Below are 20,921 nucleotides of genomic sequence, written 5' to 3' on the forward strand. Positions count from 1 at the left end.
ATTTAATATTATTTAAGCAATTGTTTGTTGATAGAGTTCTCTAAACTGAAATAGATTACCCTAATAAGATATATAAATTTTGAAAATACATTTATAAAGATCATAGTAATAAATATTTTAATTAATATTTTACTCTATGTGGAGCACGTAAAATGTTTCTTTTGTTTTGCCACACTTCTGAATGATGAACTATAATAGTTTGAGGACAACATGTCGTATGGGTAATATCGTAATGTTTTTTTAAGGACTAATAAATACGACGATTACTCAAGCTTACTGCCATCCCTATCTTAAATTTCCCCTGGCCTAGTGGCAAAGAGTTTCCCGAGTTTTGCTTGTTGCGTGTCCACTTTCACTTAGTTTTCATCGGTATGTGTGTGTGTCGGAGGCGCTGTATTAGTGTGTACCGAGAAATTGCGGTTTGTTTGCCAGGTAATTACATTTCGGCATTTTCTCTGTATGGGTTTTGCCCCTCCAGCCCCTGCAGCCCCCCACCCCTCGATCTTCTGTGTGTGGGCATGTCAGCGTGATAATTATGCGACTATAATCGCACTTTTACATGCCAGTCCTGCAAAGGGATGGCTGGCGGTTGGGGAGGGGGTAGCGAAGTAGCGGGGGAAAATGGAAAAGGTAAGCAAATAAAAAGGGGCTAAGGAGGGGGCAACTCAACTTGGAACTTCGAACTTGGCTAAAACACTTGAACCTTAAGCGAAATATGTCGTCAAGCGGCAAAAGTCAGCAGTGCCAGCTAATTAACTGGTCGCCAGCTACAGACTTACCTTTCGACCCGACCCGACCTGAACCGACGCGACCACGCCTCCACCGCCCCCTGCAACACATTCATGCAATATTTAAGCCAACTTGGACGGCCGGGCTCAAACAAAAGCGAAAGGCATGTTTAATCATAAGAGCAAAAACAACACGCCGTTTGCCGTGTTGCCAAAGGCAGAAGGTTCCTTTGGCTCCTCGGCTAAAAAAGCAGCAGCAGAACTGCCCGAGAAGTGACGTCAACATGGCGGGCATACAAAAAAGGGTTAAGCAAATATTGAAGTTAAAAAAAAACGATGAAAAGGGATCCGAGCAAAAACTACGACAAAAATACCCGCAGATCTATATATGCATATATAAATGCACAGCTGTGGTGGAAGTGTAAGTCTAAATCAAGACTATATCAAATAATTTGATGAGAAGCATATGGAATTGCACTATAATGATAATAAAAATGAACATATTACTTGGGAGCACAACAGGTGGAAGATATTTGTTAAAACATTAAATATACAGGTCAGATTTCCTGTCAATAGGCAATTGTAAAATCAATGGAATACGGAATTAAGAGTACAATAAACTAACTTTGCAATTAAGTGATGCACTATTATTTTGGCTGCAATTGTACTATAGTTGTACGAAGGCAGAGCAAAGAGAGATGAAACGCAACGCATACAGCCAACTACTCTTTTGGCCGTGTCGCGCTGCTGTGGGCGTGGCACACAGTGAAGGCGTGTGGGCCAGAGCGAAAGCCAGTTCCAGTGCCAGTTGCAGTGCAAAATCCAAAGCCAAAGCCCCGTCCCGACTTGCAGGAGCAGCAGCCACCAATTAATGTCCTTGTTAGGCACTGGCCTGTAAAATTGGCTTAAAAAATATGTAACCTTATGCGAGAGCGAGCCGCAAACAAACTGTATATGTGTGAGTAATAGTTTATGTGGGAGGCTATTGGAGATATTATTTTGGAAGGAGATATTTTGAGTCTGATTACTTGTTTTAGTTTTCTGTAAATCCTGATAAATCTTCAAAATCTTCAGATTAATTATCTTCAATAACAGATTATTCAGGTATGCTGCTGTTATGGGAATAAACTTCTGCAATAACTAATTTTTCAGTGTTTTTCAAAGTGCATTGAATCCGCAGTTCTCGTATTTCATCGCAGCATGAACCCCACGATGCACGTGTGTGAATAGGTATGTTTATACGAGCGGCGGGGGGGAGTTCGCTCCACTACAATGGCTACTGTTACGTCCTGGCTGGTGTTGCTTTTGGCTTTAAGTGAAATAAAGTTCACTCCGCTTTCTTTTTTATGCACTCGCGGCTATTATTTAATTTGCGCAGCTGGGCGTAAATGGGCGACGGCTATGGCGATGACGATGGCGATGGCGATGGCTTTGACATGACCTGAACACGAAGGCTCTTGGAATGCCAGAGTTCAGCTTTCAGCGCCCAGCGTTTCTGCATTTCAGCATTTCATTATGAGGGCCACCTCATGCGATGCCCTGGCAAATCATTGGATCCGAATGTGGCCCAAAGCGGTTGCCGGGCACGCAGCTATTGACCAAAGACCCAGGCCCAGTTCCAGGCCCAGCCAAATATCGAATGGAAATGCAACATTTTTGCAGATATCAAAGTTGCCGCAGTGATTTGCAAAAACCAAGAAGGACACATCCTTGCCGGACAAAGGAGGCTGTCTGCATCCGTCCTCTGGCGGAGGAGCAACAACCGCAACCGGGTTTTGGGCCATGTTGAAAGTGCCAATCCCAATGCGGAGAACTGTGGGCTGGCAGGGTTGAGCTTTCGCTCCTACGAGGCCATCTAATCTGTAAGCATAAATTCCAATCATTTTGCAAATGGAATGTGCTGGCGCAAACCAATAAAACCGCAAAACACAACACAGCAGATGGCCGAGAAGCCGGAGCAGCAGACCGCCCGTCAAACTGCATGCGGTTCCAGGAATAAGTGAAATTTTTGGGACCGACATTGATTTTGCCACGTATCCTGAATTGGGCACAAGCCTTTTAACTTCTCTTCACATTTCAAGTGGAGATCTACGTCTGAAAACTCCTTTCAGGCACAGTCTTCCGGTGTCCTCGCGGTCAACAACAAATGGCAGTAGTTAAGCTCAAGCTATGGCCAACATTTTGTCTAAATCTGAAAACACCTCAAACGAAGAGTCATAAGCAAGACTTTAGGAAGACAACTTTTTACAAATAAAAGAAACATAGCAAGCTTATTTCCTACACTCATTTTAAGTTAATTTACACAGAACACAAGCCAACACCATGAACTTTCCCAAAAGTAACTCGAGGAAATCGAGAAGAAGGAGGCTTAAACCATGTCATCTCGACTATGCTGACGAGCGGCTTTGGGAACACAGTTACTTGAAGGTAAGCCAGGGTCCACCCTAATTCAGTTAACAAGGTTTTCTTTTCGTCTGAAGGAAAAATGCAAGGAGCTAAATTTGGAGGAGGAGTATAGACACTACCAGGTCCGTCTGATGGTCAGTAACCTCACTATTTTCTACCTATTGTTCATAATTCTAAGCATAAGCTTTTTGACAATCGAGCTGCTTTGCGTACAGGTGATATTCTATGGTTAACCCACTAAGCTATTTTAGCCAATTAAACTCTTATGCAGCAATACAATTACGTGGCCGTTAACTTGATTGTCAGAGCATCAAACACTATACTCGTATTAACCTTGTTGAGCATTAATTTTTGCGAAAAACTTGTCAGTCGCCACCAATGGATCATGATAGTCACCTCAGTGCTCTCGGTATATATGGTGGTACTCACAGGTGAGCTTACCCAATTATACACTGGAGTATTCACTCCGCAGACTGTTCATTTTCAGATATTGCTCTGATCACGTATCACTATTACGTGCACAACTGGCCCCTGAACACCTCATTCGACGTCTTCGCCCTCTGCATGATCTACATGTTCATGCCGATTCCCTCGATCAAGGGAGCTGCCGTATTGGCATCCTCAGTCAGTCTCATATATGTGGTCTTCTTTATACACTCGCTCACTTTCAACGCGGTGTACACTGAGCGCGATAGTTTCGGCTTCGATGTGATATCCACTGACATATTACACAACCTGGGCTTCAACATGATGGGCATATTCTTTCGCATCATGAACGACACCATGGTGCGCGCCTCCTTCCTGGACCGCCACCAGTTCATCATGGAGGAGACTTGGTTGCGCCATGCCCTGCTTCAGGAATCAATACTGCTGGACAGCATACTACCGCCGCAGATTGCGAAACCCGTGCAGGAGAAAATCAAGAGCAAAATAACCCAGTCCGAGAACAACTCCGAACGCTACCTAATAAATTCCATTAGGACGGAAAGCTTCATGGCCATCCAAATTCATCCCGATGTCAGCATCCTGTATGCAGACGTGGTGAACTACACCCACCTGACAACGACATTGACGGTGGCAAATCTGGTGAAGGTCCTGCACGATCTATACGGCCGCTTCGATATCGCTGCCTCTAATTTCAAGGTGCAGCGCATCAAGTTCCTCGGCGATTGCTACTACTGTGTGGCTGGTTTGACTACTCCGGATCCAGATCACGCGAAGTGTTGCGTGTCCTTGGGAATATCCATGATTTCCAACATCCAGGAAGTTCGGTACGTTGGCTATTGAAAATAGGGTCTATTGCAACTTACAACTTCACCATTCGACAGGGCTGAACGCGGATTGGACATCGACATGCGCATAGGTGTTCATTCGGGGTCTCTTCTCGCTGGCATTATCGGCGAGGCCAAGCTGCAGTTCGACATATGGGGTACTCTTGACCAGTAGAAAGTAATTCATTTAGTGTAATTTGACCCATAACATCGTCAGGTACCGACGTGGAGATCGCCAATCATCTGGAGTCCACTGGGAGACCGGGTTACGTTCACGTTAGTGGACGAACCCTAAGTATGCTGAATCCAGCGGACTATACTATATTAACTGGTACGCAAAAGGCTCGAAAGGATCCAGTGCTGCAGTATATAAGCACCTATCTACTCACTGGCCAAGTGGCCCGCGAGTCAGTCATATCTTCACTTGGTGGAATTTTGTCCGATTCCTTTCTCGAAATAAGATCAATCGAACGGATCCGGTCGGGCAGGCCAAGTCAATCATCAATGACCGATGAGTTGCGCGAAGAGTTCCGGAATATGCCAGTTGGGGGCATTAGGTATATCGAATGCTGTGTAACATTTGCTGTGTTCATATAATACAACTTCTCATAATTTATTGTCAATTTACTGCATAGCTTTAACTCGGCCTGCTGTGGGAGGACCAGCTTGGACACTCACAAGAAGGCCCAGCGCGAGATCGGGATATTTTGTGCGGCGTTCAAGGACTCTTCTCTGGAATGGAACTACCTGCACCAGCCGGACTTCATCTTCAAGTCCTCAATGCTGCTGGCCTGGGGCATCGGGTGCTGCCTGATCTATATCCAGATAGTGACCAACAACTTTTCCTGCACTTCATGCATTGTGGTCGACCTGGTCACGTTCTTTTTTTTGAGTTTCTTGCTGTGCCTCGCGTGGTACAAAAACGTGTGCTGGTGGAAAAGTGGACGCTACGAGTTCAAAATCTACGGAAAATACAGCTGCTTCGCGTTTCACACTTTTGAAAAGATCCAACACAGTGTGTCTCTGCGCATTACCGTCTATCTGGGGATCTTACTATGCTACTACGCTGTGATCTCCTTGATAATGGTGAGTTTTAGACAATATCATTTATTCGTTGTAATGAATTCTGAGTTTGCAGCTAAACTGTGACCGCGACTTGTATGAGTTGAGCTACATCGAGAGCAAGCTCTATCACTACGAAATGGATCGGGATACCTGCTTCCATCCCTGGGTCTTCACAAACATGATTTCTCTGATCCTGGGCGTAAGCTACACCTTCGCCCGGATTCCATTTGCCCTCAAGATAATCATTAGCTGCTGCGAGACCCTTGCCTACTTGTTAATCGTGTTTTTTCAGTTCTCATTCATTTTCCAGCACAGTGCCACCACAACTCCATTTATGAAGGCGGAAATAGCTCACTGTCTTCGGGTGTGCATGATGTTACTCACGATGTACGCAAAGGAGCGTCAGTCAGAGTTCAATACTAAAATGAACTATAAGTATGTTGTGACTCTACATCTTGCCCCTAATCAAATAAATCCTCGTGCTCCTAACAGGCTAAACGTGGATTTGCAAAACAAGCAAAAGGCGGCCGACCTAACAAACCAGTCCATCATAATCCTGCTCAATAACATCCTTCCTTCTCATGTTGGTCAGTTTTGAAAGATGTTTTCACAGAATAAACATTAACGGCTTTGATTCATTCGCTTTCTTCAACAGTTGACCTCTATCTCAATTCATTAGCCAAGCACGAACTCTACTATGAAAACTATCGAATGGTATCAGTCATGTTTGCCATGCTCATCAATTTTCCCATGAACTTGCCAAGCCTCCGAGTGCTCAACGACATCATAACTGAATTCGATAGACTGGTGAGCTCCTTTTACCGCATCCATTGGTATTCTACGAGTAATATTTCTATTTCGCATATTCGCAGTTGACTGCTTACAGGGAATATTACGTAGTTGAGAAGATCAAAGTCGTTGGCTGGACTTATATGGCAGCTTGTGGACTGGACTTCAACCTGGCCTCAAACAGTCGCCAAAGCAATCACTTTCGCAATAGTTCACTACATGTTGAGGGTATGTAGGGAATCAACCACATAAGAGTAGCTATAGTTTTCAAATACTTTACTGTGTTTCTAAACGTTGCATAAAGTACACAAATATACTTTCTAACTACTAATTGTACTCCAATCCCCATTCCAGTGGAACACGCTCGTAATCACAGAATGACGGACGAGAACTTCGACAGCGATTCGAACAACGATGAGGTGGTCTTCATCATGACCACCTTCGCCCTGGACCTGATGCGAACCCTTGCGGCGTGCAACCGGGCGTACTCGAGCACTCTTTTCGAGCGGTCCATGTCCAACGGGAAGATCTGCATCGGGATCTCCAGTGGCGAGATAATGGCCGGCGTGGTGGGGGCTTCTCAGCCTCACTACGACATATGGGGAAACCCAGTGAATATGGCTTCCCGAATGGAATCGACAGGGCTGCCTGGACACATCCAGGTGACGGAGGAGTCGGCGAAAATTCTCCAGGAGTACGACATTAAGTGTATATACCGCGGCATGACCTTTGTGAAGGGTCGTGGTGACATACCCACCTATTTTGTGGGCATCGACGAGAACCTCAAATTTATGTCAGCAAAATTGGTCAATCGCAGTTTGTCAAGACGTTTCTCAGTTATGTCTTCACTAGATCCGGACAGCCTCAGGAGGAGTTCCAGTCAACCAGAATCTAGCGAATAATTTGATATATTTTTTCAAGCATTTCTGAAATATATATTTTTGATATGTAACCTTATGCTTTTCAATCAATGTGCGTGGAATATCATTCTATTTTAAATCGAGATACGAAATAGTTTCTAAAATCTTTAAGGACTTGGCAATAGTAGTGTAGATAATTTTTGTAAAAAAGTTTTTTCAAATTTCGAAAATATGAACAGGAAAACAGCGTTTAAGAAGCCAATCAATAGGAACAAATGTAATCTGGACTACAGCGATGAGCGACAGTGGGAACCGAGCTATTTAAAGGTGAAAAATACCCAAACCTTTAGGATACTTAATGTTTTCTTCGTAGGCCAAATGTAGGGAATCGTGCCTAGAAGAAGAGTACAAGATATATCAGATCCGCCTTATGATCAGTTACCTCACCGTCTTCTTCCCTTTGTTTATATTTGTGGTTTTGGGCTGTGAAGTATTCCCATGGATTTTCTCTGAGGTGAGAGTTCAAAGGTGGTCCATAAAGCGCTTCTAGTTTATCAGAAGCTTCTTTGCAGCAAAAAAAAATCATCTACTTCGAAATGTTATCGGCTGCAATTTTATTAGTTACTGTTACTGGCATATTGAGCATCAATTTCCTTGAGCGCTTTGTGCTTCGCCACAGGTGGGTAATGGTGCTCACCTCGATTTTGTCCGCGTATATTGTGGTATTAGTTGGTAAGTCTCATAAGCTTTGATACTGTAAACTGTTATCCCTTACTGTCTATAATTTGTAGATATATTTCAGATATTAGTGTACCATTTCAAGAGCCATTGGCCTCTAAATTCAGCATACGACGTCTTCGTGCTCTGCATGATTTACATGTTCCTGCCAATTCCCTCGATCAGGGAAGCAGCCCTACTAGCCTCCTCTGTCAGTGTTATTTACGTTGGATTATTCATTTCCTTTTTAATGCACGACAATGAAGAAATTGAGGATATGGTTCATGACCTTAGTACGGTTTGCGTCGCCATATTTCACTATCTGGGTTTTAACCTGATGGGGATTTTCTTCCGGATCATGAACGACACCATGGTGCGCTCCTCTTTCCTGGACCGCCACCAGTTCCTCAAGGAGGAGATATGGCTTCGACAAGCTCGGCAACAAGAGTCGATGCTCCTGGACAGCATTCTGCCCCCTCAGATTGCAAAGCCCATCCAACATAGCATTATGGACAGGATCATGTCGTCCGAAAGCGATTCAGACCGCTTCCTCGCCAATCCCCGGCGAACAGAAAACTTTATGGCCATCCAAATCCATCCCGACGTGTCCATCCTGTATGCAGATGTGGTGAACTACACCCAGTTGACGACGACACTGACGGTGGAGAAGTTGGTGCAGGTCCTGCACGATCTTTACGGCAGATTCGATATGGCTGCCTCTACTTTCAAGGTGCAGCGCATCAAGTTCCTCGGCGATTGCTACTACTGTGTGGCTGGACTAGGGGAATCTGACCCGGATCACGCCAGTAAGGCTGTATCTCTGGGCATTTCCATGATTGCAAACATCCAGGAGGTGAGGTATGTTTTCCACAACTATTTAGACCAGAATCACCTATAAACCAAGCCACCAAAATGATCTCCGCATTCATATAACCCTCCTATCCAAAGGACCTACCGTGCATTGGATATCGACATGCGAATAGGGGTACATTCAGGAACTTTGCTCGCAGGTGTGATCGGACATGCAAAGCTGCAGTATGACATATGGGGTAGGTCCTAACTAGGTGTATGTGGCATCTTGATCTGATAATTGACTTCATAGGTCCCGACGTGGATATTGCCAATCGGCTGGAGTCAACCGGAAAAGCCGGTTACGTCCACGTTAGTGGTCGCACCTTGAGTAGCTTGAACGTAGCTCAGTACACGGTGTTTCCAGGAACGGAAGCGGCCCAAAAGGATCCCATACTGCAGAAGCATCCAATGAGCACCTACCTTCTGACGGCCGTTCCAAGTCGCAACTCAGTCAGATCTGTGGAGGCAGTGCACTCTTACGCTGACATCGACATAAACGCATTGGGAGAGTCCCGGAAAAGCGCGATCCTGAGGCCTACCTTAATATCGAATGAGCTGCGCGAGGAGTTTAGAAAGATGCCAGTGGGAGGCTTCAGGTGGGTGTCAATTGATATTTGAAAGATAATCAAATGACAAATGACAATTATGTGCAGAGTTCGATCGCCGTGCTGCCGAGACCCAAAGGCGAGTGATGAGAAAGTCAAACACGAGTTAGGCATATTTTGTGTGGCGTTCAAGGACTCGTCTCTGGAGAGGAATTATTTGCATAAGCCAGATTTCATCTGGAAATACTCAATGCTGCTGGCTTGGGGAATTGGCTGCTGCCTCATCTACATCCAGGTAGTGAACGACAAATCCGCCATTTGTACAGAGTGCATCATGATCGACGTGGCTGTGTTTACCTTCCTGACTTCACTGCTCTTCATCTCCTGGTTCAAGAAAGTGTGTTGGTGGAGAAGTGGAGAAAATGACACAATAGTGTATGGCAGAGTCAGCTGCATGCTGTTCAAGACTTTTGAGAGAATCCAGCTCAGTTTCGTCCTGCGAGTCACTATCTATATTATTATAATTGGCAGCTACTACTTGGTAATCTCCACGATATTAGTAAGTCTCGAGCTACTTAGCACACCTCTGCGTTAACGAGTTTTATCCTTCCATTAAGCTAAACTGTGACAAAAATCAGTACGAGCTGGATGTCATCAATAGCAAGCTCTATCACTATGACATTGTTACTGACAACTGTTTTAATCCGTGGGTCTTCACAGACATGATTTCTCTGATCCTGGGCGTAAGCTACACCTTCGCCCGCATTCCATTTGCCCTCAAGATAATCATTTGCTGCTGCGAGACCTTTGCCTACTTCATAATCGTAGTCTTCCAGTTCTCATTCATCTTCCAGCACAGTGCCACCATCACTCCATTTATGAGGGCGGAAATAGCCCACTGTCTTCGGGTTTGCATGATGTTACTCACCATGTACGCAAAGGAGCGTCAGTCAGAGTTCAATACTAAGATGAACTTCAAGTATGGTTTGAGTGCTCTTCCCTTGCTGCTTTTCAATAAAGTCAATTTTTGACCTCCCAACAGGATCAATCAGGATTTGCAAAGCAAGCAAAAGGCGGCCGACCTCACAAACAAATCCATCAAAATTCTGCTCACTAACATTCTTCCCTCCCATGTTGGTCAGTTCTTACCCAAATATTAGCCAAAGAGTACGGTTCTTATCCAAAACCTTTTCACCCCCAGTCGAGGTTTATCTCGATTCAGTAGCCCATCACGAACTGTACTACGAAAACTACAAAATGGTGTCCGTCATGTTCGCCATGCTCATCAATTTTCAAATGGATTTGCCCAGCTTACGAGTGCTAAACGACATTATATCGGAGTTCGATAGATTGGTAAGTATTGGTATGCATTGGTTGCACTACTGTAAGTTATCAGTACCTTCCGACCGCAGTTAAGTGCCTACAGGGAATACTATGTCGTCGAGAAGATCAAAGTCGTGGGCTGCACTTATATGGCAGCTTGTGGACTTGATTTTACCCTGGCCAAGTCAAAATTTGGAAGCAAAACACAGGTTACTACCTCCTCTTTCACATCCGAAAGTAAGTACGCCGTCTGGATGGATTTCCTATGGTTAAGAGGCTAAAACGTTTCGTTCATAAATTCTTTCTTTTAGTGGAACAGGTGATGTATCGCAAGGAGTCCAAAGGCGTAGATTACGACCACGATGAGGTGGCCTTTATAATGACCACGTTTGCCTTGGACCTGATGCGAGTGCTCTCCGTCTGCAACAAGGCATACGCGGGTAAACCCTTCGATCGGTCTCTATCCACCGGAGAGATCTGCATCGGAATTTCAACCGGCGAGTTGATGGCCGGCGTGGTGGGTGCCTCTCAGCCGCACTACGACATTTGGGGAAACCCGGTCAATATGGCTTCCCGGATGGAATCGACAGGGCTGCCTGGACACATCCAGGTGACGGAAGAGACAGCCAATATTCTCCAGGAGTTCGATATTCTGTGCATGTATCGTGGCATGACCTTTGTGAAGGGTCGTGGTGAAATTCCCACTTACTTTGTGGGCATCGATGAGAACTTGAGGTTTATTGCCTCCAATAAGAAGAACAGGAATAATTCAAAGCGTTTTTCAGTCTTGGCATCTCTGGTGCCAAATCCCGTTTCAACTTCAAGTGAATCCAGCTAAGACATTTTCAAACCTCAAATTAGATATTTTCACCTTTTATACCCTAAACATAATTGTAATTGTTAAATGAAAATAAGCTTTCTCATATGTAAAATGGAGGCAGTTTGTGGCTCTTAGCAGGCTTAGTCCTAGTACTCAATTGTCATACATACAATACTGAAACGACCAAAAAAAAATATACAATTTTAAAATATGAACAAAAAATATACTTGTAAAACGCCGTACAGGGAAAGGTTTAGGCGATGTCATCTGGAATATACTAATGAATGCCTGTGGGAACTCAGTTATTTGAAGGTAAGGTATTGGCTCAGATTTCAGGTTCTTGAATGCAACCTACGCATATCGGTAGGCCAAATGTAAGGACTTGGACTTAGAGGAGGAATATATGAAATACAAGATTCGCTTGATGATCAGTTACCTCACCGTTTTCTACCCCTTGTTAATACTAGTGATCGTAGGTCTTCATGCAATCAAGTGGGCATTTACCGAGGTATGCGTTTTTAGCGAGAACTCTGGGTGTTTTAACGTATCTTACATCTACGCAGTACAAAAATTACATCTACCTGAATCTGATGTTTGACGGAGGATCGTTGATTTTAGTCACGGGCTTCCTGAGCATCAATTTCTTCGAAACATTTGTAACTCGCCACAGGTGGGTCTTGACTGTCACCTCGACTTTGTCGGCATATGTGGTGGTTTTGGGTGGTAAGTTTAAAAGCTTTGGTTTCTACTATTTCATCGATTAGTTACACCAGTCACTCGTAAAGTAATTGGGTGTACCACATACATTGAAAATTAGTTGATCTTTACGATCCACATCTCCCTCCCACATGCACTGAACTACAGTGTTTTCTGTTGTTTTCAGATATTGCGCATACCGCTTATCATTTTTACCATTCCGACTGGCCTCTTAGTACCTCGTACGATGTCTTTGTGCTCTGCATGATCTACATGTTCCTGCCAATTCCTTCGATCATGGGAGCAGCTCTGCTTGCCATCTCTGTCAGTGTTATTTATTTGCTATACTACATTCACTATATAGTGTTTACCGAGCATGATCTTCCAAAATATGTTTATGGTTTGGATATAGTATCAATAGATTTTTTCCACTACCTGGGTTTCAATATGATGGGAATATTTTTCAGAATCATGAACGACACCATGGTGCGCTCCTCTTTCCTGGACCGATATCAGTTCATCAAGGAGGAGATTTGGCTACGCCAAGCTCGCCGTCAAGAGTCGTTGCTACTGGACAGCATACTTCCACCTCAGATTGCAAAGCCCATTCAGAAAAGTATAAAAGACAAGATCATGCGGCCCGATAACGACTACTACCATTTGGGTAGTTCCCGGGCAAGAGAAAGCTTTATGTCCATCCAGATTCACCACGATGTCAGCATCCTGTATGCAGATGTGGTGAACTACACCTATTTGACGACGACACTGACGGTGGAGAAGTTGGTGAAGGTCCTGCACGACCTGTACGCCAGATTCGACATGGCTGCCTCCTCCTTCAAGGTGCAGCGCATCAAGTTCCTCGGCGATTGCTACTACTGTGTGGCGGGTTTGGGGCAGCCTGACCCGGATCACGCCAAAATGGCTGTATCCCTGGGCATTTCCATGATTGCCAACATTAAGGAGGTGCGGTATGTTGGTTACTAGGCTGCCGATAGGTTTACAATCTATTATTTATGGTGTTTCGCATCGGCAGCATCATATATATGTTTTATATACCCTTTCGCCCGCAGTGTGAAACGTTCTTTGGATATAGACATGCGAATTGGCGTCCATTCGGGAACTCTGTTTGCAGGTGTGATCGGCGAGACTAAGCTGCAATACGACGTATGGGGTACGACATATTATTAGGTCTATGGCCCAAAACTTATTCGACACTGTTTCAGGTACTGACGTGAACATCGCCAGTCTGCTGGAATCGACCGGAAAGCCCGGCTATGTGCATGTTAGTGGACGAACTCTTAGTAGCTTGAACGCTGCGGAGTACAAGATATTCCCGGGCACGGAAGCGGCCCAGAGGAATCCCGAGCTGCAGAAACATCCGATGAGCACCTACCTCCTCGCCGCCCTACCATTCCGCAATTCAGTTTTGGGTGATAGCTCCGTTAGGTCCGTTCGTAACCTGGACCTCAAGACCGTGGGATCTAACCGAAAATCCCAGATTTCGCAAGCCATTTCACTGTCCGAGGAGTTGCGTGAGGAATTTAGCAAGATGCCGGTTGGGGGTTTCAAGTGAGTATGGGGAAAAACTGTTCACCTGTGTAAGGATGGCAGAGGGACTAAAGAAAAATCGGAATTTTTCAAATGGAAATTATCTATCTACTACTCCAGGTTTCGATTCCCTTGGTCGCGACGGGAGAGAGATTTGAAGCACGAGAAAGTCGAACGCGATTTGGGCATTTTTTGTGTGGCATTTAAGGACAAATCTCTAGAATGGGACTATTTGCATCACCCGGATTATATTTTTAAATACTCAGTGCTGCTCAGCTGGGGAATCGGGTGCTGTCTCATTTACATCCAGTACGCGAACAACACAGACTTGTGGTATACGGGTGCCGTAATTGACACGGTCGCGTTCCTCATTCTGACTTCGCTACTAATCATCTGCTGGTACAAGAAAGTGTGTTGGTGGCGTAGTAGACAGGACGAGCACAAGAGTTACAGCAAACTCAGCTGTGCGATGTTCCACACGTTTGAGAAGATCCAGCACAGCTTTGTCCTTCGCCTCATTGTCTACGTGATGATAATATTGTGCTATTTCATGGTATTGTCCTTGACATTAGTGAGTTATGCCATAGCTGCCTAGCATACAGCTATCATTAATATATTTGCATGCCCAAAGATAAACTGTGACCCAGAAGAATATGAGTTGGACATCATTCAGAGCAAGCTCTTTCACTATGAAAGGGATCCGTTTTCCTGCTTCCACCCGTGGGCCTGTACGAACATGATGGCCTTGATCCTGGGAATGAGTTACACCTTCGCCCGGATCCCCTTCGCCCTCAAGACCTTCATCGGTTGCCTCGAAGCAGTGATTTTCGTGGTGATTGTGTTTTTCCAGTTCAGTTTCATTTTCGAGCACAGTGAAACCACATGTCCCTTCCTGAAGGCTGAAATAGCGCACTCCAGCAGGGTGTGCATGATGGTAATGACTATGTACGCGAAGGAGCGTCAGTCGGAGTTCAATACTAAAATGAACTACAAGTAATTTCCATTGCCAATACATTCTTAAACTCAGCTGAATTTTTTGCCGATCACAGGCTCAACTTGGATTTGCAAAAGAAGCAAAAGTCGGCCGATGTAACCAACCAGTCCATCATAATCCTGCTCAACAACATTCTTCCATCCCACGTTGGTCAGTTTTCAATGAATATCCAATGGGAATAGTACTTACTGTTTACATATTCTCGTTTCTCCTTCGCAGTCGAGGTATATCTCAATTCGTTAGCCAAACACGAGCTCTACCATGAAAACTATCGAATGGTATCGGTCATGTTTGCCATGCTCACTAATTTTCAATTGGATTTGCCCAGCCTAAGAGTGCTAAATGATATCATCACGGAGTTCGACAGACTGGTGAGCTATTGTATCGATTCTATTATATATTATACCCTTCGATTGCAGCTGTATGCGTACAAGGAATATTACGTAGTCGAGAAGATCAAAGTCGTGGGCTGCACTTATATGGCAGCCTGTGGATTGGACTACAGTCTGATCGAGAATCCTGATAGCTCCTCGAAGTTCGGAAGTGCATCCATGTCCTCCGAAAGTTAGTACCAATGCATGACGACCCAAATACGAAGCAAATGTTTTCTAATTGTATGTGGGTGTATCCGACTATTTCAGTGGAGCAGGTGCGCAGTCGTCAAGAGTCAACAGTAAGGGAAAACGACCATGACGAGGTGGCTTTTATAATGACCACTTTTGCTCTGGACCTGATGCGTGTCCTGTCTGTGTGCAACAAGGCTTACGCCGGCAAACTCTTCGATCAAGCCTTGTCCACCAGTGAGATAAAGATCGGTATCTCCACGGGTCAGATAATGGCCGGCGTGGTGGGGGCTTCCCAGCCGCACTACGACATCTGGGGAAACCCGGTCAATATGGCCTCGCGAATGGAATCGACTGGCTTGTCTGGACATATACAGGTTACACAGGAGACAGCCAATATTCTCCAGGAGTTCGATATTCTGTGCATGTATCGTGGCATGACCTTCGTGAAGGGCCGTGGCGAAATTCCCACCTACTTTGTGGGCATCGATAAAGACCTAAAGTTCATATCCAGCAAAAGCGTTAGCCTTTTGGAGAGACCCGTAACAATACATCTAACCCATGACCTGGACGGCTCCAAGGACAAATAGAAATCGTTTGTTTATCACAATATGGAAACCAAATCGCAAATGCATATTGTTGGCTACGTCTCTCAGATTTTGAGTTCGTAGTTCTTGGCTGAAAAATTTGAGATGCGTAGCCATACAAAATGATGTAAAGGCTCGAGTCTTGTAAAAATTATTTGGAAAATATATATTTTTAATATCTTATAACGTTTTTATCCCAATTTTTGGAATGCTATGCATATTATTTTTATTAAAAGAAAAACCATTTTCAAGTAGGCTTAGTGATCAATGCTCCCATTGTTCTTTTGAGTCTTGTCAATCAAAAACAAAGCCAGGTTAATATATAAGATAATCTTATAAATCAAAATGCCTAGCGTCCGAGGAAGTTGTCAGCTCGATTATGCACGGGAACGCATGTGGGAGCCCGGCTACCTTAAGGTAAAACATTGTGTTTAGAGCTACACAAAATTTTATTTGATAAATCTGAATATTCCAGGCCAGGTGTGCAGACTTGCGCTTGGAGAGCGAGTTCCGATTGTATCGGATACGCCTTTGGAAGAGTTACCTCCTCACTTTCTTTATGCTGCATATTTTCGTCACCAGTCTGCACTGTGCCCTACTTTTAGCCACAATTGAGGTAAGAACCGCCTAACTTTCCCACAAATTCAGAGCAAAAAGGGCACAAAATGTTTAATACAACATGGAAAGCGACCTTTTGGATCTGTGGATTGATTCGTCTGAAGGTATGCTGCACTGGATTTATGGTCGAATGCCGAACTTAGCGGCTATGCTAGCTATTAGTAAACCTTAACCAAATTAGTATTATTATATTTTTTTTGTGGAGATCAAAGTGTAGATAATGTTACAGCCTGTATGAGCAAGTCCTCCAGAACCTAAATCCGACGAGCTAGTGCCGAATCCTATAGTGTGCCCAGCAATAACAGCTCCTCAGAATTCAAGCACTCCATTCGAACGTTATGCGCTACAGACCTTCGAGGAATTTTCCTTCATTTTGTAAATTTCTATAACCCCTTTATTTTTATGGTACTGTAATATTATTATACACCTTATTGCACCTCCTGTAGCGCCGATCAATTATCTATTTTGACGTGGCCCTTTCCATGGGATGCTCATTGGTGCTTATACTTGTGCTGAGTGTTAACTTCTGCGATGAATTTATAGCGAAGCACACGTGGTATATGTATGCCAGCTCGATATTTGCCTCCCTGACTTTGGTATTCGCTGGTTAGTATTTGGTCAACGTCATTGATGCAGTAACTTCATATCCAAGTATTTTCTTGTAGACCTAACTGAATCGATTTACCACAACTATGCGCACAACTGGATACTGGGCACATTCTACGACACCTACATACTTTACATGATATACATGTTCCTGCCGATCCACTTCATAAGCGGGGCAGTCCTTCTGGCTCTGTTGGTGTCCGGCATCTATATACTCTACTTCGTGCTCTTCATTGCCCAGGGCTTTGTGGAGTTCATGTCTGCACTGTTCTCAGTCGGCGGAATGTCGGTAGACATTGTGCACTACCTATGCCTTAATCTCGTGGGCATATTCTACCGCGTTATGAACGACACGGTGGTGCGCTCCTCCTTCCTGGACAGACACCAGTACATCAAGGAGAAGATCTGGCTGCGCAACGCCCGGCTGCAGGAGAAGCAGTTGCTGGACAGCATCTTGCCGCCGCAGATCTCGCTGCCCCTGCAGAAGGACATTCAGGGCAGGATCATAATGGCCAAGCAAGGCATTCACTCCTGGACATCCATGGAGCGCACAATGGCCATCCAGATCCATCCCGATGTCTCCATCCTGTATGCAGACGTAGTGAACTACACTCAGCTGACCACCACACTGACGGTTGAAAAATTGGTGAAGGTCCTGCACGATCTCTACGGCAGATTCGACATGGCTGCCTCCCGCTTCAAGGTGCAGCGCATCAAGTTCCTGGGGGACTGCTACTACTGTGTGGCGGGTCTGTCTGACCCCGATCCCGATCATGCCAACAACTGTGTTTCCCTAGGCCTCTCCATGATCACCCACATCATGGAGGTGCGGTAAGTTCAGTGTGTCAAATTGGGTGGCGTTCATGCACAAATGTGGAAGATACGAATACATATATGATGCTTATTCACTTTTCTTTTAAACTTCCCAAATAATCAGTTCTGTTCCTGGATCCAATTTTCAGGGACATACACAGCTTGGACATCAATATGCGCATTGGAGTTCACTCGGGCAATCTGTTTGCAGGGGTCATCGGGGAGGCCAAGCTGCAGTTCGACATATGGGGTAACTGGACATTGCGAACTATGACTTGCAGTTGGTTACAACTGCTTCCCGATTTCTTCTAGGATTGGATGTTAACATTGCCAATGTCCTGGAAGCAACTGGAGTGCCGGGAGCCGTGCACATAAGTAGTGCCACTTTGAACCATCTGGATGTTGATCGCTTTGCGATTGAGGATGGACCTGAAAAAGCCCGGGAACATCCCATTCTGAAAAAATACAGAGTAGGAACATATACAGTTCGGGAAGACTTTCAAATGGATAAAGAAGATAGTGACGAGTTTCTTAGCGAACTACATGCCCTCTCCCTGTGCGACATGGGAGCAAAACCAAGACTGAGTGACTCTGCTAATCAAAATATTCGGGCGGTTTTCCACGAAGAGTTGCGCGAAGAGTTTCGCAAGATGCCGGTTAGTGCAATTAAGTAAGTACACAGAGGATAGGTCTTTGACCAACATTTAGTAACATTAAGTATTTTTCTAAATGAAAACCCTCATCACAGTCCCAAAAGGCTATTCGGCATCTGTCGATACAACACAGAGCAAGAAGTCCCTGCACACCAACAGTTGAACATTTGCCTGACCTTCAACGATCCGGCTTTGGAAAGAGCCTATCTGAAGCAAACCGACTATATGTTCAAGTATAGCATTATTCTGAGCTGGTGCGTTGGGTGCTCCCTGGTGTACATTGAACTGATGGACACCCAAGTGGTATGCCCCTCCTGCTTCATCCTGCCAGCCATAGTGGCTATACTACAGGCCATCCTGACCTTCATCGCGTGGTACAAGAAGTATTGCTGGACCAGATATGGCCAATACAGCGTGCCCCATCACTACAACCGATTCAGTTGCTTCATATTTAAAGTCCATGATAGGATACTCAACAGCCTGCCCATCCGCATCTGCATATACCTCTTCCTGGTGATATCGAGTTTTATTGTTATGTGCGTAATAGTGGTAAGTAATCCAACAACTTGAAAAGAACGATAGTACGGCGACTCTTTGAACCAGATGAGCTGCAAACGCGAAGAATTCGAGATGGCTTATATCGAGGAAAGACTATTTCACTATGCTCAAGAAGCCAAGATATGCTTTCACCCCTGGGTGACGACCAACATGTTGTCCCTGATGATTTGCTTGACCTTCACATTCACCCGCATACCCATCATGGTGAAGACAGCGGTGGCCATTTTGGAGACGCTCGGCTATCTGCTGCTGATTTTCTTCCAGTTCGATTTCGTCTTCCATCACAGCGTTACGACAAACCCCTCTCTCAAATCCGAGTACGCCCATGCCCTCTTAATTTGCATCACCTTCCTGACTATGTTTGTGAAGGAGCGCCAAATAGAGTTCACCAACAAAGTAAACTTCAAGTGAGCTCGGTATCAATTATATTCATTTTAATTGTTGCTCAATCGAGTTTTCTCAGCTGGCGTGTTGATCTGCGGAGAGAGGAGAATGAGGCCAGCCTTACAAATCATTCGATCATAATTATCCTCAACAACATACTGCCATCTCATATTGGTGAGTTTCAAATTGGATATATTGATATGGATATTGACGTAACATATTTGGTAGTGGATGTGTATCTTAATTCTTTGGCCAAACATGAACTCTACACCGAAAACTATAAAATGGTCTCTGTCATGTTTGCCATGCTAATTAACTTTGAAATGGATCTGCGAAGCCTAAGAGTGCTCAACGAGATTATTGCCGAATTTGACACTTTGGTAAGGTTATATTTATAATTAAGGTTATGTTTTTAATTGAAACATCGCATTTTTAGTTGCTGTTCTACAAGGAGTATTACACGGTTGAGAAAATCAAAATCGTCGGATGCACCTACATGGCGGCGTGTGGACTTGATCTCAACTTTGCTGGCTCCACTAGTACAAATCGCAAAGCGGACATACCTCCTGGTAGATATTAATCTCATTAAAAATATAGCAAAAATGTATTGAAAAAAATACGTTACAGGAAACCTTGAAAGATCCAGCCGAAGACTTTTGTTCGTAGACGACGAGGGGGAACTCGACGAAGTGGTCTTTGTGATGGCCTCCTATGCGCTGGACATGATGCGAACCCTGGCCAAAAGCAATGAGGTGTACCAGAACATTGCTGGCGATCGGAACATTACGGATGGAACAATCGCCATCGGCATTTCCAGCGGCGAGGTGATGGCCGGCATTGTGGGTGCCTCACAGCCCCATTACGACATCTGGGGCAATCCGGTTAACATGGCCTCGCGAATGGAATCCACGGGGCTGCCGGGACACATCCAGGTGACCGAGGAGTCGTCCAAAATTCTGCAAGATTTCGGCATTTCCTGTTCATATCGCGGACTGACATTTGTAAAGGGGCGGGGCCAAATTCCTACCTATTTGGTGGATATTGATGAGAACCTGAACTTCATTCCAAAGGCGGCCTCGCGACTTCCCAGTCACCAGGAGCGCAGCACGGTTATATCGCTGCAGTCCACCTATTCTCATCCTGATAACAGTATTAACAGCATGTCCAGACACACTTTTCAAAGTATTTAAGTTAATTTTTTTTTAATAAAATAACTAAGCACTGGCTTTTATGAGTTAACCTTAAATTAAACTAATCCTCCTTTCTATATGAAGATTAATTTTCGGTACGAGCTCTTTAAAGACCTGCGAAATTGTCTTCCACTGCTTGATCCGGAAAGTGACATGCATTTTCCATTCGAATTTCGGAACATAATTAATGATTTTGCTATGCCTATCCATTAAAAGTGTCAAAAACATGAACAGAGCAAATCAGAAGCCTGCTTGGTAAATGGATTTTGCCTCATTCCCGCATTTCAGTTTGTTTTAATTGAATTAATATCAGACCGTGTTAAAATTTTGAGTGT

The 20,921-nt window shown here is 44.6% G+C and overlaps 4 protein-coding genes across 8 annotated transcripts; all 4 read left to right on the plus strand.

Annotated features, from left to right (window-relative positions):
* Positions 1-2,996: 2,996 nt before the first annotated feature.
* On the plus strand, positions 2,997-7,211 carry LOC122614137 (adenylyl cyclase X E). 2 transcript variants are annotated; one of them, XM_043788630.1, is made up of 12 exons: positions 2,997-3,155; positions 3,209-3,349; positions 3,406-3,565; positions 3,622-4,405; positions 4,463-4,563; positions 4,623-4,962; positions 5,041-5,491; positions 5,544-5,905; positions 5,963-6,057; positions 6,126-6,277; positions 6,343-6,487; positions 6,614-7,211. In XM_043788630.1, exons 1-12 carry the CDS (start codon positions 3,051-3,053, stop codon positions 7,159-7,161), a joined length of 3,384 nt encoding a protein of 1,127 aa, XP_043644565.1. In that variant the 5' UTR covers positions 2,997-3,050; the 3' UTR covers positions 7,162-7,211. The 2 variants fall into 2 exon arrangements, with proteins under 2 accessions (XP_043644565.1, XP_043644574.1); XM_043788639.1 differs by having other exon boundaries at positions 3,209-3,268.
* A 62-nt stretch (positions 7,212-7,273) lies between these two features.
* On the plus strand, positions 7,274-11,403 carry LOC122618329 (adenylyl cyclase X E). The gene is made up of 12 exons (XM_043794704.1): positions 7,274-7,446; positions 7,493-7,633; positions 7,692-7,851; positions 7,911-8,694; positions 8,785-8,885; positions 8,939-9,284; positions 9,342-9,792; positions 9,851-10,212; positions 10,276-10,370; positions 10,435-10,586; positions 10,646-10,793; positions 10,868-11,403. Exons 1-12 carry the CDS (start codon positions 7,351-7,353, stop codon positions 11,392-11,394), a joined length of 3,363 nt encoding a protein of 1,120 aa, XP_043650639.1. The 5' UTR covers positions 7,274-7,350; the 3' UTR covers positions 11,395-11,403.
* A 95-nt stretch (positions 11,404-11,498) lies between these two features.
* Positions 11,499-15,947, plus strand: LOC122618334 (adenylyl cyclase X E-like). 3 transcript variants are annotated; one of them, XM_043794716.1, is made up of 12 exons: positions 11,499-11,688; positions 11,744-11,884; positions 11,940-12,099; positions 12,260-13,040; positions 13,143-13,243; positions 13,296-13,641; positions 13,741-14,191; positions 14,252-14,613; positions 14,670-14,764; positions 14,834-14,985; positions 15,034-15,178; positions 15,256-15,947. In XM_043794716.1, exons 1-12 carry the CDS (start codon positions 11,587-11,589, stop codon positions 15,765-15,767), a joined length of 3,348 nt encoding a protein of 1,115 aa, XP_043650651.1. In that variant the 5' UTR covers positions 11,499-11,586; the 3' UTR covers positions 15,768-15,947. The 3 variants fall into 3 exon arrangements, with proteins under 3 accessions (XP_043650651.1, XP_043650672.1, XP_043650661.1); XM_043794726.1 differs by lacking the exons at positions 11,499-11,688; positions 11,744-11,884; positions 11,940-12,099 and having other exon boundaries at positions 12,901-13,035; XM_043794737.1 differs by lacking the exons at positions 13,741-14,191; positions 14,252-14,613; positions 14,670-14,764; ... (1 more) ...; positions 15,034-15,178; positions 15,256-15,947 and having other exon boundaries at positions 12,260-13,035; positions 13,296-13,437.
* A 157-nt stretch (positions 15,948-16,104) lies between these two features.
* On the plus strand, positions 16,105-20,586 carry LOC122621754 (adenylyl cyclase X E). Of its 2 annotated transcripts, none has more exons than XM_043799733.1 (12): positions 16,105-16,181; positions 16,240-16,380; positions 16,829-16,988; positions 17,048-17,819; positions 17,951-18,051; positions 18,114-18,471; positions 18,550-19,003; positions 19,058-19,419; positions 19,476-19,570; positions 19,625-19,776; positions 19,833-19,965; positions 20,024-20,586. In XM_043799733.1, exons 1-12 carry the CDS (start codon positions 16,110-16,112, stop codon positions 20,584-20,586), a joined length of 3,363 nt encoding a protein of 1,120 aa, XP_043655668.1. In that variant the 5' UTR covers positions 16,105-16,109. The 2 variants fall into 2 exon arrangements, with proteins under 2 accessions (XP_043655668.1, XP_043655676.1); XM_043799741.1 differs by having other exon boundaries at positions 18,147-18,471.
* The last annotated feature ends 335 nt before the right edge of the window (positions 20,587-20,921 follow it).

Source organism: Drosophila teissieri, chromosome 2L, assembly GCF_016746235.2.
Source record: "Drosophila teissieri strain GT53w chromosome 2L, Prin_Dtei_1.1, whole genome shotgun sequence".
Taxonomy (NCBI): Eukaryota; Metazoa; Arthropoda; class Insecta; order Diptera; family Drosophilidae; genus Drosophila; species Drosophila teissieri.